General features: G+C 50.1%; 1 protein-coding gene across 3 annotated transcripts in view; it reads left to right on the top strand.

Annotated features, from left to right (window-relative positions):
• The window catches only part of LOC103172373 (dnaJ homolog subfamily B member 4), a 16031-nt gene extending 7843 nt beyond the window's left edge, over positions 1 to 8188 (top strand). For 2 of the 3 annotated variants that reach the window (XM_042344596.1, XM_042344598.1), the window contains exons 2-4: positions 1520 to 1737; positions 4550 to 5151; positions 7542 to 8188. In XM_042344596.1, the coding sequence (XP_042200530.1) occupies positions 1527 to 1737; positions 4550 to 5151; positions 7542 to 7772 (1044 nt within the window). In that variant the 5' untranslated portion in view covers positions 1520 to 1526 and the 3' untranslated portion in view covers positions 7773 to 8188. Of the gene's footprint in view, positions 1 to 1388; positions 1408 to 1519; positions 1738 to 4549; positions 5152 to 7541 lie in introns of those variants that run through there. The other variant, XM_042344597.1, reaches the window with a different exon arrangement.
• Positions 8189 to 13797: the final 5609 nt, after the last annotated feature.

Genomic DNA, 13797 nt, shown 5'->3' with positions numbered 1-13797 from the left:
ACGACCACCCCCCCCCTCGCGTGACGACCCCCCCCCCCCCGCCCCCCCCTCGGCGTGACGACCCCCCCCCCGGCGTGACGACCCCCCCCCCCTCGGCGTGACGACCCCCCCCCCCTCGGCGTGACGACCCCCCCCCCCCCCGGCGTGACGACCCCCCCCCCCCCTCGGCGTGACGACCCCCCCCCCCCTCGGCGTGACGACCCCCCCCCCCCCTCGGCGTGACGACCCCCCCCCCCTCGGCGTGACGACCCCCCCCCCTCGGCGTGACGACCCCCCCCCCCCCCTCGGCGTGACGACCCCCCCCCCCCTCGGCGTGACGACCCCCCCCCCCCTCGGCGTGACGACCCCCCCCCCCCCCTCGGCGTGACGACCCCCCCCCCCCTCGGCGTGACGACCCCCCCCCCCCCCCTCGGCGTGACGACCCCCCCCCCTCGGCGTGACGACCCCCCCCCCCTCGGCGTGACGACCCCCCCCCCCCTCGGCGTGACGACCCCCCCCCCCTCGGCGTGACGACCCCCCCCCCCCCCCTCGGCGTGACGACCCCCCCCCCCCCTCGGCGTGACGACCCCCCCCCCCTCGGCGTGACACCCCCCCCTCGGCGTGACGACCCCCCCCCCCTCGGCGTGACGACCCCCCCCCTCGGCGTGACGACCCCCCCCCCCTCGGCGTGACGTGCCCCCCCCCCAGAGCCCCCTGTCCGTCCCCCCGGCCCGACCAACCCCACCTCCGCACAAAACCCAGCCATCACCCCTGCCAGCAATCAAACGTCTGTTTGTAGCCCAAAGAAGCCCAAACTAGCCCAAACACTCATCTGCCACAGCAGTGGGTGGTGGTTGTAGGGTTAGGGTCAGCTTTTGTGACTGTGTAAAAAAAAACCTTCTTTGAAGGGCGGGTGGGACGTGTTTTGCAGGTTTAAATTTTAAAAAATATTAGTTGGGGTGGGTTTTTGCTTTTATTGTGCGTGGGAAAAAAAGTAAAAAAAAAAGTTTAAGCCTGCAAATTGTTTCCTCTCCCCCTCCCCCCCCCTCCATTTCTTTTGGGCTAGTGTTTCGTGGACTTTGGGCTACAAACGGATTACATTTTTGGCAGCCCTGGTGCCTGAGGGTGGACGGAAGGTGTTCTGTGCCAGCCAATATCCTGCCTGGCCACGTGTCGGCCAGTTCCTGGTCGGCCAGTTCCTGGTCGGCCGGTTCCTCAGCCAGCCTGGTTCATTGGCAGGACCTGGAAGGGCAGACCCGTCACTGGGGGAAGGGAATCCTCCCACTCAGTTCATGCCGTGGGAAATCTTGCCCGACAGCAATATAAATGGCAAGATTTACGGTTTTAGCTGGTTAGACTCCAGCGCACACTCTGGGGTCCCCAAGCTTTGGCTCTTGCCAACCTGTGCCTAATACCTTCCAGAATTAGGTAAGCAGGATGCGTCCCTCCAGGGAGAGAGTGCGCCTTCCACTAGTGTTGAACCTGAATACGTGTGTTTGGAGCTGTAAGTGCAAATTTTGCTTTGATCTCTCTCTATCAGGTACAAAATGGGGAAGGATTATTATAAAATCCTGGGAATTCAGAAAGGAGCGTCAGAAGACGAGATTAAGAAGGCGTATCGAAAGCAAGCCCTGAAATACCACCCTGACAAAAACAAGGCTCCGGACGCAGAGGACAAGTTCAAGGAAATTGCGGAGGCTTATGACGTGTTGAGCGACCCCAAGAAAAAGGATATTTACGATCAGTATGGAGAGGAAGGTAGGAGAAGAGGGGGCTGATGCCACAATTCAGCAGCTGATTGTGCTGTTTGAATCGGCCGTAGTGTTTCCAGAACATTCTGCTCTTCAATAGAAAACACTACAGCTGATTCAAACGGCACGCTTTAATAATACTGCCGAGGAAGGTCTCGCTGTGGCTTAATCCTCGAATATTTTGAACACAGGTGCCATGTGTTTTACACACGCTGCTTTCCTCCCAGAGAATGGAAAGTCCTTCATTGTATTCACATTATTGCTCGTCTCCTCTCCCTTCCAGACCGCAGTTTGACTGCATCCAGTTGTCTCTCAGTAGCTGCTCTTTTGCTGGCGTTCCGCGCTCTTAACCTAAAATGTAGAAAGTGAAGTGGATTTCGGTTCAGGCGCAGCCAAAACTCCCCAGGTCTCGCCGGTCTCCCCAGGCCCACTGTCCACAAAATCCAGCTAATCCAAAACTCCGCCGCCCGCGTACTCGACCGCACTAATCTCCGCACCCCCATCACACCAGTGCATCTTTCTTTAACATTGGTTCCAAAAGCTGCACGAGGGGAACCGGCTGACATGTGCCATAGTGAAGTTTGGGGTGTGTCACCCATATTAAACTCTGTACCCCATCACACCAGTTCTAGTCAGGCTCCTCTGGGTCCCTATCTCGGAGCGGATGGATTTGCGGATCTCACTCATCTTCAAATCCCATCTTGCCCTGGCACCACCCCACCTCTCCGACTTGCTTACTCTGCAACCCGCTGCCTCCGCTCCGCAACCCGCTGCCTCCGCTCCGCTCGCTGGCTCTGGCCTCCTGCTTGTCCCTCGCGCCCTCCGTTCCAGCAATGGTGACGGCTTTTCGCCACTATGCGCTCTGAAACACTCCCTCTCTCCCGCTGCCTTGCCGCTTCTCCATCTTCTGGTTGTGCTCAGCAACTGTCGAGCGCTCCGGGACGTTGCCCTGCTTGAGGGGCGCTCTGCAAATGCAAGTTGTTGTTGGATTTAGAGCGGGATCCTGGAGGAGCTGTTCAACAAAAGGCTTGCATTTTGTAGAACTTTCCCCATCATTTACTTTGCTTTATAATGTGAGGAGTTTACAAAGTGATATTCTAACGAAACAGAACTATTGTCCAGAAAACGTCATCCATGGAGTTTTCAGCTAACTTCCTATTTTATCTGTTAATGCAAATTTTCTCATTTTGATTCCAAATTATTTACTCCCGGCTGTGGCATCGCATATCTAGCTTTGGACCATTTTGCCAGAACCCTTAGTAATTTTTTCTCTTCTCATAGCGGCTTTGACAGAGGGATGCTTCAACAGCCTCTGGCTGAGTGATAGACCATTATCTTATGCAGAGTATGTCAGCCGACTGCCCTCCCCATGTGCCTTTACATGTCATAAGAGATGACACTTGGCTACTAGTTAGGAATTGGAATACCTGCTGCTTTATTTCCCTTTTTCCTTCCCTATTTTTGTCCGTGTCAGACATATTATTGGGGATGCAGTTGATTTATGCCCTTTAGGATCTTGTATCTTATTCACTGGGCAAGAAATCATCCCATTCAGCCCTGTAAGCCAAAGTCATGATGGGTAGGGCAGTCCTAACTGGACAAGCAATGGGAAAACTTGCTCTTGTTGACAAAGTATGCGGTTTTAATAATCATCCTTGCATTTGATACAGCGCCTTATCACACCTTTAAGATGTCTCAAAGTGCTTCAAAGAATATACTGTAAAGTGAATTGACTGTATTTTGTGTGCGAAACCCGGCAGCTAATTGTGACCTTATTATTATTATTATTGTTATATTTGAAGGGATTAAAAGTTTTAGCTGGTTAGACTCCAGCAGTTACCCCAATATACACTCTGGGATTCTCAAACCTTGGCTCTTGCCAACCTGCGGCTAATGCTTTCCAGAATTAGGTAAACAGGATGTGTTTGGAAACTCCTTAATATGATGATAGGTTTCCGCATGTGTCAGACACCTAGCTGGTCAAAAAAAATTATATCTTATTCACACCACAAACTGACTGCTGGTCCTCGCTATTGCACGAGACTGCTTTGTGGCACCAAACTGAGGCCATGGGAATGAATCCAGCTGAGCTATGACTCCGCTTCACCCCCTCCCCCACAGCTAAATAGCTTTCTGACATTGTGTTCAAGCTCAAACATGAAGGTTGTCTCTTCGTCAAGGAATTGGAAGGTGCCCAGTGCTGTGAAACCGGTTAGAGCCAACTGTGGAACATTTTTTCCAAAATATAATAAAGTTTTAAACGTTGACCCTGAAAGTTAAACTATCGTAACTGGTTAACAAAAACCTGGTTTGTGGTCCAATTTGTGTATTCGTCATTTGAAGTCCTTGTGATTTCAGAAATTAAACACAGCTAAATTAAAGTCTGAGAATTAAAGTGACCTTTTTGTCCCCTGTCTGCTCAGAATTGTTTAAAAACACAAGTTTGTGGGGCATCGTTGTTGGAGGGGCCGACCTTCAAATGTTGAGATTAAACCGAGCGCCTGTCCAGGTGGATGTTAAAAATTGCGCGTCACTGTTCGAAAAGTTAAAGGAGTTCCCCTTCACATGGCCAACAATCCCCCAAATAAACTTTGGTCTTTCACTTCATGGATGTTTGTGGGACATTGCTATGTGTAAATTGGTTGCCGTGTTCGCCCATAAAACACGCAATCATTGCACTTTACAGTTTATCCTGTGAAGCGTGTTGGGACGTTGTCCTGATGTGAAGGGCACTGTATCAAGTATTATTGTTATTAAGTGATTTTTAAGTATTATTATGTATGTTTTTTAAGTATTATTAAGCATTGTGATTATTTCAGGATTGAAAGGAAGTGCAGGCGGTGGAGTTCCCAATGGCAGCAGCTTCCAGTACACGTTCCATGGTGACCCTCACGCAATGTTTGCTGAATTCTTTGGTGGGAGAAACCCCTTTGACATGTTTTTTGGACAAAGAAATGGTGACGATGACATGGATATGGATGATGATCCTCTAAGCTCGTTTGGTGGATTCTCCTCGATGGGGGGCATTCCTGGCATGCAAGGCATGGCTGGCATGCAAGGCATGGGTGGCATGCCCAGCTTCCAGCGCACTCATTCGGCTAAGAAACAGGACCCCCCGGTGTTGCACGAGCTGAAGGTTTCCCTGGAAGAGATATTTACAGGCTGTACCAAGAAAATGAAAATCCGTCGGAAAAGGTTGAGCCTCGACAGACGGACCTCCAGGATTGAAGATACAATCCTGACCATCGAAATCAAGAAAGGCTGGAAGGAAGGAACAAAGATCACATTCCCAAAGGAAGGGGACGAAACGCCAAACAACATTCCAGCCGACATCGTTTTCGTCCTGAAGGACAAGCCACACCCGGTCTACAAGAGGGATGGCTCTGATATCATCTACTCAACCAAGATCAGCCTCCGCGAGGTAAGGCTGTGTGTGGGTGGGGGGTGGGCATTTATGTGCGTGTACGCTGAGCCACAGAGACCTATATTTGTTACCTGGTTGTGAGTTAACCTAGAGGAGGGTGGCACTGCCCTAGGTTATTTTTATATTCTGCCCACCATTATAGTGATCAGGATTTATCTGCTGATTGCTATAATGGTGGCCAGTACTTGTGAGGGTGTTAGAGGATAGGATGAGCTATGATGCACTTCACTCTGAGGTTCAATATTATTTATTAATATTACATTTTCTCTTTTAGATCCCCTAAAAATTTAGCTACTAAGACTCCCTGTCAGACGGTTGTTTAATCAGGCTGCTTCCTGGCAAAGTTTTCCCTGCACAGGGCTTTTATAACGAGGAGGAAAGAGTTGGTGTAATATTGGATTACCTCTGCTGGTAGTTTAATAATCTACAAATTCAACTGAGCACCTCGAGGAACTAAATGTCCCTACGGTCACACAGAGTTTGTAAAGGAGTCATTCACAGTGATTAATTAGTGATACGTTAAGTCTGAGCACTTTAGTGCATCAGCCTGGCTCAGTTAGTAGCTTCTGAATCAGAAGGTTGTGGATTCAAGCCCCAACGCCAGGACTTGGACATAGTCTAAGATGACTGGGATTGGTGGCTGCATTATTGGCGGTGCCGTCCTTCAGATGAGATGCTAAACTGAGACCTCATCCGTGTGTCCAGGTGGCCACGTTAAACATCCCATGGCACGATTCAAAAAGAGAAGGGAGTTTCTCTCTCCTCTCTCTCTCTCCTGGTGTCCTGGCCAACAATGTCCCAGATATAATTGGTCATTCATTTCATGGCTGTTTCTGGGACTTTGCTGTGTGCGAAATTGGCTATGCCGTGTTCACCCATAACACACAGACACTTTACAGTAAATCCTGTGAAATGCTTGTGACACTTCCTCCAGATGGGAAAGGTGCCAAACCAAATGTAACGATCGTTATAATTATCATTACCTTGTATATTTAGAAAGATTTACAAATAATAATAATAATAATCCTTGCCTTTGATATCGCGCTTTCCACGTATTCTAGACATCTCGAAGCGCTTCACAGAATATGCTGTAAAGTGAATTGACCGCATAAGCGCGGCAGCCAATTGCCACAGCAGTGTCCCACAAACAGTCGTGGATTGAAAATGACCAATTTTTTTATTATCGTCTTTTGTTTTGGAGGGATTACCATTAAGCTTGTGGAGTAAGGAAACTTGCCCAAACAAACAAACAAACAAGGACTGTGCAGCAGCGAAACAGGCCACTTGTTCCAACCAGTCCGTGCCGGCGTTTATACTCCACACAGGTTTTCACCCATTGCTCCCTCCTTCCCATATCTTTCTATTCCCCTCTCAACTCATGTGAAGATCTCGCTTCCGCTTGAGTGTATCTACGCCATCTGATTCAACCGCCTCTTCAGGCATCGAGTGCCACAATCTGACTACCCTCCACATGAAGCAGTTTCTCCTAAGTTCTTTTTTTTTTTAGTTCCCCTAAAGATGGAGCTGTGCTGTCGCTCAGCTTGCTTCCTGCCCTGCCATGTTTCTTCCTGTCACGGTCATGTTCACACAAACACCCTTAAAAGAGATATTGCAAGCCCCTTGTGAGTCTGTGCCGTGCTGTGTGTGACATTGGTTTGTGGTAGAAGGGTAACGCCGGCCTGGAGTAAAGGAAGCTGCAGTTTGTAATACTGGTTTGGAGTAGAAGTGACATAATGCTGACTTATAGCTAAAATAGTTTGCTCTTCTCAGTTTTGAGTCTTGCTTTAACTAACAACCTGCGTGAGTTTGCTGAGATAACTAGAATGTTTTCGCTTAACACTTAGCGTGCGCCTCATTTAGATTAAATGTACTTCGTGTGCGATATACTGAGCCTCGCAAACCATCAGGAAAGGCCCAACTTCAAATATACACCCCCCCCCCACCCCAAAATCTGTGTTAGACAGAATGTAAAATTGACCCCACATTCCCTATCCCCTGTGCTTCTAACAGAATGGTCTGCTGATGCTCTCCATTCAGTCTCATGTTAAAAGCATTTGAGGAAGGTACGTTTGCCTCCAGAATAGTCAATAAATAATACAGCGCATTGTGACCTGAACCCCCGTTATTCCTTGGAATAAAGTTAATAAAGTGCGTTTCAATTTTGTTTCCTTTTTTGAACTCGGAGATCGAGCGCTCTGGGACGCTACCCCGCACGAGAGGCGCTATATGAATGCAAGTTTTTGTTGAATTTTTGTAGCTTTTTTTCAGTCCCATAGACTGAGAGCGCTGTGAGAACGGATTTGTTTGGATGTTGTGAAACTCTTCGCTGTGCCTGGTCTGCTTTCTAATCCGTCTTTCTGTCTGTCTGTCTGTCTGTCTGCCTCTAGGCACTGTGCGGCTGCACTGTGATTGTCCCCACATTGGATCATCGAAACATTCCAGTGGCCTTTAAGGATGTCGTCCAGCCAGGCACGAAGCGGAGGATATCGGGAGAGGGCCTGCCGTTGCCCAAACAACCGGACCGGCGCGGTGATTTGGTGTTGGAGGTGGCAGTGCGATTCCCAGATAATTTGTCACAGGCAACAAAAGAGAAACTCAAGGAGCTGTTGCCCCTGTAATCGCTACAGGGTGGGAATCTTTTGGGGAGGGAGGGAGGGAAGGATGAAATATAAATTGTATTGTAGTTGACTAACTGCCAGATGGTGCCCTTCGGGGGAGGACCAGCACAGACTTGCATTATTATCATTAAGCAAGTTGCTTAATGTACTTTTATACAGAAGCTTTACAGAATTGCCAGCTCTTGAGATTCAGTACATGCAGATCGCACTCAGGTCACTCCAGTACAGTACTGACTGACTCTTTGTTCCAAATTTTTATGTTCTGTCCTTCAGTGTAAATACTGCGACTATTTGTAACCAAAAATAATGCACAGTATACAAAGAATTTGGCAATTCTATTCAAATATGGCGTCTCTGTAACGTGGGCTGTTACCTCATTGTTCAAATGACAAATAAAACCCTAGGCTTGAATTATATGGACTGTAGATTTGCACGTATAATAATGCGCGCAAATTGGCTGCCGCATTCACTTACAAATACGCAGTCACTACACTTCACTGTAAAATCCTGTGAAAGAAGCACTGTGAGATGTCCTAATGATGTGATAAGGTGCAAGGATTATTATTGTAGACTCGCGTGATCTGCTAACTCCACGTCGACCCGTCTGCTCTCTCGGTGGGCTCTGGCCTGCTCCACTTCCTCCCACCTGGCCTGCCTCGCTATCGGCAGTTAGCTCCCACCCTCAGGAACTCCATTCCACAGTCCCTCTGCCTCACCCCCTCCCTTGTCCCCTTCACGGCACGTCTAAAGATCCTCTTCTGCCGCACCTTCGGCCACCCTCCTAGCCCTACCCTCCCTGCCCTCCACCCCTCCTGATCCCAACCTCCTGCTCGGGTCCAAACCCCAGACTGTCCAGCGCCTTGGGTTGTCCTCACAAAGTGAAAGGCGTTGTGTAAATGTCATTTGCGGTTGTTGGAACCGATAAACTGCTGTGTTGGATGACCAGCAGGAGCTGGAACGAAGGCCAAGATCTTCTATGACTGACATTGGAACTTCTCGTTTCTTTGGGAAGAAGAGAAAGTTTAGGTTGGCTGGAGATAGTGAGATTTGTGTTCAATCTGAGGCTAGGATGGGCAGCCACACACCTTACTACAGACTGACTGACAATATCATTTTACAGATGTGACGAGGTGGGGTCTCTCCTGTCTCAAGAGCTTCCTCTTTAACTGCCTTCGGACATCCTTCATGGAGTCCTGTAGCTCAGTGGTTAGATCACTCGCCTCGCAAACGAGAGACCTGGGTTTGATTGGGATCAGGAGGGATATCGGTTCCAAGGGTGAAATGTTGGGCAAGTTTCCTTACTCCACACACCTGTTTATCTAGCAGTATGTAGGAACCCAGTTGTTAGTCGATGGGTGGATCGCTTTTCCAGGGATAATAATTCCTTCAAAAACCTTTCCTCGGTTGTTTGAAGCCTGAAGATTTCTTAGGTAGATAGTTAGAGATCCAATTTAGGCTTGGCTTTTATATGATATTGGGCTCCTCTCCTGTACCCACATGGCTCCATCTCAAACTTGAAACGCATCCCAGTTTGGCGTCCTTCATAATTCTCAAAACCAGCCTCCGACTAGGAGTCCCCTGAATAAATGGTTTGGTGGTTTCTGTGCCGGGAGCTAGATGTGTTTGGCCCCTGAGCTCAAGACCTCCCAAAGGTTGCTTTAGACAGGGAACTTACTTTGGTTTTGGTATTTTTAGGAGCGCTGAAGCAACATAGCACTGGCATCTGGGAGGAACAACAACAACTTGGCCGTAGACAGACCGGTAAAAATGGGCAGACATGTGGCAGATGAAGTTTAATGTGGAGAGATGCATTTTGGTAGGAAGAATGAGGAGAGGCGATATAAGGTGATGGTAGAATCTTAAAGGGGGTTAACGAACAGGGAGACCTGGGGGTTCATATAAGTCACTCTTCGAAGGTGGTAGGACAGGTAGATAAAGCTGTTTAAAAAAAGCATACGGGATACTGGGCTTTATAAATAGGGGCATAAAATACAAAAGTCAGGAAGTTATGATGAACTTTTATAAAACACTGGTGAGGCCTCAGCTGGAGACTCTGTTCAGTTCCGGGCAAAACACTTTAGGAAGGATGTCAAGGCAATGGAAAGGGTGCAAAAGAGATTTACCAGGGTGGTACCGGTTATGAGGAGAGGCCAGAGAAGCTGGGGTTATTCTCCTCGGAGCAGGGAAGGTTAAGGGGAGATTTAATAAGAGGTGTTCAAAATTATGAGAAGGGTTCGATGGGATGAGCAGAGAGAAACTTTCCATTGGCGGGTGGGTTGGTAACCAGAGCGCACCGATTTAAAATAGTTGCCAAAAGAACTAGAGGGGAGGTGAGGAGAAATGCCGATTCGATAACAACTTTCAAAAGAGAATTGGATGAGATATTTGGGGAGGACAAATTTGCAGGGCTATGGGGAGAGAGCGGGGGAGTGGGACTATTTTGGATAGTTGCTTCAAAGAGCTGGCACAGACGTGCCGGGCCGAATGGCCTCCTTCTGTGCCGCGTGATTCTATGATATCTTTTAACATATTCCGTTTCATACTTGTGTCAAAACACATTCCTAGAACATCACGCACACCAGCTCAGTGTGGGAGTGTGTGATCTGGGTCAATGCATACCATGCCTCGGGCTGCTATTGAAATAATAAATTATTGTTAAATGATGTTGCAATGATTTCCTGGTCGACCACGAACATGAAGGCAGCCGATAGAAGAAGGCTGAACTGCAGAGCGCCCGTCGTTGACAAAAACTCCTTCAGAGAGAATTCCAAAGCTCACGGCAGCAGTGTGGGGGGGGGGGGGTCCTGGCAAGGACTGGGGTGATGGGCTGTACAGAGCTTTGTGGAGGTGAGGACACGGGCAGCGGAGGTTTGAATCAACTGGATTTTATGAATGGTGGAACTAGGAGGTCCGTGTGAAGCGTCTCCCAACGCACTACCCCGTGTAACGGGTGCTGCGTCAATGCAGGTTATCGTACATCGAAATGCAAGGATTATATTCTAATAAATAATAGAACATGCCAACGACACATACTTTGGGATTGTTGCTGCGACGAGTTGTGATTGACTGATGGAATCCAGACCTGTGGTTGGGACCCACCTTTGTGAAACAATGAAGGTGCGTTTGACTGAAACACTAATCTCCCTCCATCAATAGCTTTGCTGAATCAGATGGTTATCGCTTGCATCAGTCTGTGGTGAGCTGTCACACTGCTTTTCTGGATGTTTCTATCCAATTCCACCCATGTTCCCTCCAGGGGACACGATTATAATGCAAGGATTATTATTATTATATTATCCTGCGAAGCACTTGAGATCTCCTCCCTACGTGAAAAACATTATTATTAATTAGTAATATAGAAAAGTCACGAAACTTCCAGCCTCAGTCACAGGGAGAGAGGGCTGAGTGCAAGTCAGCAGCTGCTCAATATAATAATAATATAATAATCCTTGCATTTAATATAGCACCTTATCACGTCATTCAGACACCTCAAGTGCTACACAGAATTGTAAAGTAGGTTGACTCTATTTTGTGGGTGAAACACGGCAGCCAATTGCACGCAGCAGTGTCCCACAACACACAGTCATTGATTAAATGACCCAATTTTTTTTTTGAGGGATTACTAACCCCCGGAAAGCGATCCGCCAATCGACCAACAACCGGGTTCCTACTTACTAGCAAGCGGAGGCAGAGGCGTTTACGGAAACTTGCCTAACATTTCTCCCTGCTCGCTCGGAAATCAAAACTAGGTCACTTGCGAGGAGAGTGCTGTAAGCACTGAGAGCTGCGGGACTCCCCGTATTTATCTGGGGAAGCAGTTTGATCCTGTGTTGACGGAGGACGACGGGGTGGGTGTCCTGGAAGGGTGGGATCGGATGGGTCGAGCAACCTTTTTCATCCAGATTCATCTTGTATTGTTGGGACAATAGCACAAGGCGCGACTCCCTTTCCCCTTTCAGAGAGTGCCATGGAGTCCTGTGGCTCAGTGGTTAGAACACTCGCCTTTCAAGCGAGAGGACCTGGGTTTGACTCCCGGGCAGGTCAGGGCGAGACGTTGGGCAAGTTTCCTTACTCCACACGCCTCTGTTTACTCAGCAGTAAGCAGGAACCTGGTTGTTAATCGATTGGTGAGTCACTATTCTGGGGATAACAGCGCCTTTTAAACAAAAATAATAATTTGGTCACTCAATCCACGACTGTTTGGGGGGGGGAACGGTGCCGTGCGCAACCGGCTGTGTTAGTGCCAACTTTAGGAGTCCTGTAGCTCAGTGGTTAGAGCACTCGCTTTGCAAGTGAGAGACCTGAGTTCAATTCCAGGCAGAGGGCGAAACTTCGGGCAAGTTTCCTTACTCCACACAGAGCCTAATAATAATCCCTCCAAAACCAAAACAATAATAAATTGGTCATTTTCAATCCACGGCTGTTTGTGGGGACACCGCTGTGCGCAATTGGCTGCCGCGTTCGCCCACAAATATACAGTCAATTCACTTTACGGTGTGTTCCGTGAAGCGCTCTGGGACGTCTGGAAGACGTGAAAAGCGCGATGTCAAACGCCAGGATTGTTATTATTATTAACTCTCTGTGTTATCGCCGTTCTTGCTGCGTAGCGATACGCCGGAAGCGCGAGAGCCTTTTCTCTGGGTGTGGTGACTGCGAATGTTAACACAGCCGTTGAGTCAGGTGATGAACAGGATCCTCTGGTTTGGCAGCTGGTGTACAGTATTGCTTAATCTCTGCCATCCACGTCTTAACGTCGTGCGCCACGCCCTGTCTTGACACCCGGCAGCCAATTGCGTGCGGCAGTGTCCCGCTGACGCCCGTGGGTTGAAGTGAACAAATTACTATTTACTTTGGAGGGGTTACTACCCTTTGGTGGAAAAGCGATAATAATAATAATAATAACAACAACAACAACAATAATAATCCTGGCATTGGACCCCGGCGCTTTTTCACGCCTTCTCAAAGCGCTTCACGGAATAGACCGTCGCGGGAGTTTGACCGTATGTTTCGTGGGTGGGACGCGGCGGCCAAATTGCGCGCAGCAGCGTGTCCCCCCTCCCTCCCCCCCCCCACCGCCCCCCGCCCCACACACGCAAACAGTCGCGGTGACCAAACTATTATCGCTTTTCTTTCTTGAGGGGTTATTATCAGCGGAGCGGGAGCGCGCGCGGGGCGAGGAAGCTTGGCCGAGCTTTGCCCCCCTCTCCCCCCCCACCCCAAACCCCGGCCGGGCATCGAACCCGGGTCTCTCGCTTGCGCGGCCACTGCTCTGACCACTGAGCCACAGGACTCCACCTGTCAGCCTTCCTCTGCACTGATACACATCTGGCCCCGCCCCCCCGGACACAGGGCCCCGCCCCCCGGACACAGGGCCCCGCCCCCGGACACAGACCCCGCCCCCTTCCACACACACACACACACACCCTGACACAGGCTCCTCCTCCGGACACTGACCCGCCCCCTCCCCAGCATTCGGCCCCGCCCACCCCTTTGTCCCCACTGTCGGTCAGCGCTCTCCTGGACACGCCCCCCACCCGCCCTTATTTGGCTCGCTGGCTCCGGATTGGCTGATTGCTCCATCCCCCCGCCCCACCCCCCCCCCGTGTAAAATCGCCTCCGCGCGGTTTGGAGGCGGGTTTTACGCCCGATTGGGCGGGAATTACACGGTTTGGGGCGGGGAGGGGGGGGGTGTGTGGAACACGTTTGGGCGTGGGTTTGGGCTATTTTGGGGGTTTCAGGCGGGATTCGGGCTCTTTTGAGGTGGCTGGCGCGGGTCGGGGTGGGGATGGAGGTGCGTCGGGCTCTTTCGAGGCCCGGTGTTGGGCTACTTCCAAGCGGATCGGGGGCTACTTGGAGGCGGGCGTTCTCCTTCGTAACGTGGTGTGGGCTATCGGGGTGGGCTATTTGGAGGCGGTTTTGGGCTATTCAAGGCGGGGCGGCGGCGGTTGGGGCTACACTATTTGAATGCCGGCCGCCCCGCCCCCTTCCCTGGGCGGCGGTTACCGGGAGCGTCGCCACCACCACC

The sequence above is a fragment of the Callorhinchus milii genome, unplaced genomic scaffold (genome assembly GCF_018977255.1).
Source record: "Callorhinchus milii isolate IMCB2004 unplaced genomic scaffold, IMCB_Cmil_1.0 Scaffold29, whole genome shotgun sequence".
Lineage (NCBI taxonomy): Eukaryota > Metazoa > Chordata > Chondrichthyes > Chimaeriformes > Callorhinchidae > Callorhinchus > Callorhinchus milii.
The sequence above is the reverse complement of the archived record's forward strand: the minus strand, read 5'-3'. Positions and strand labels throughout refer to the sequence as shown.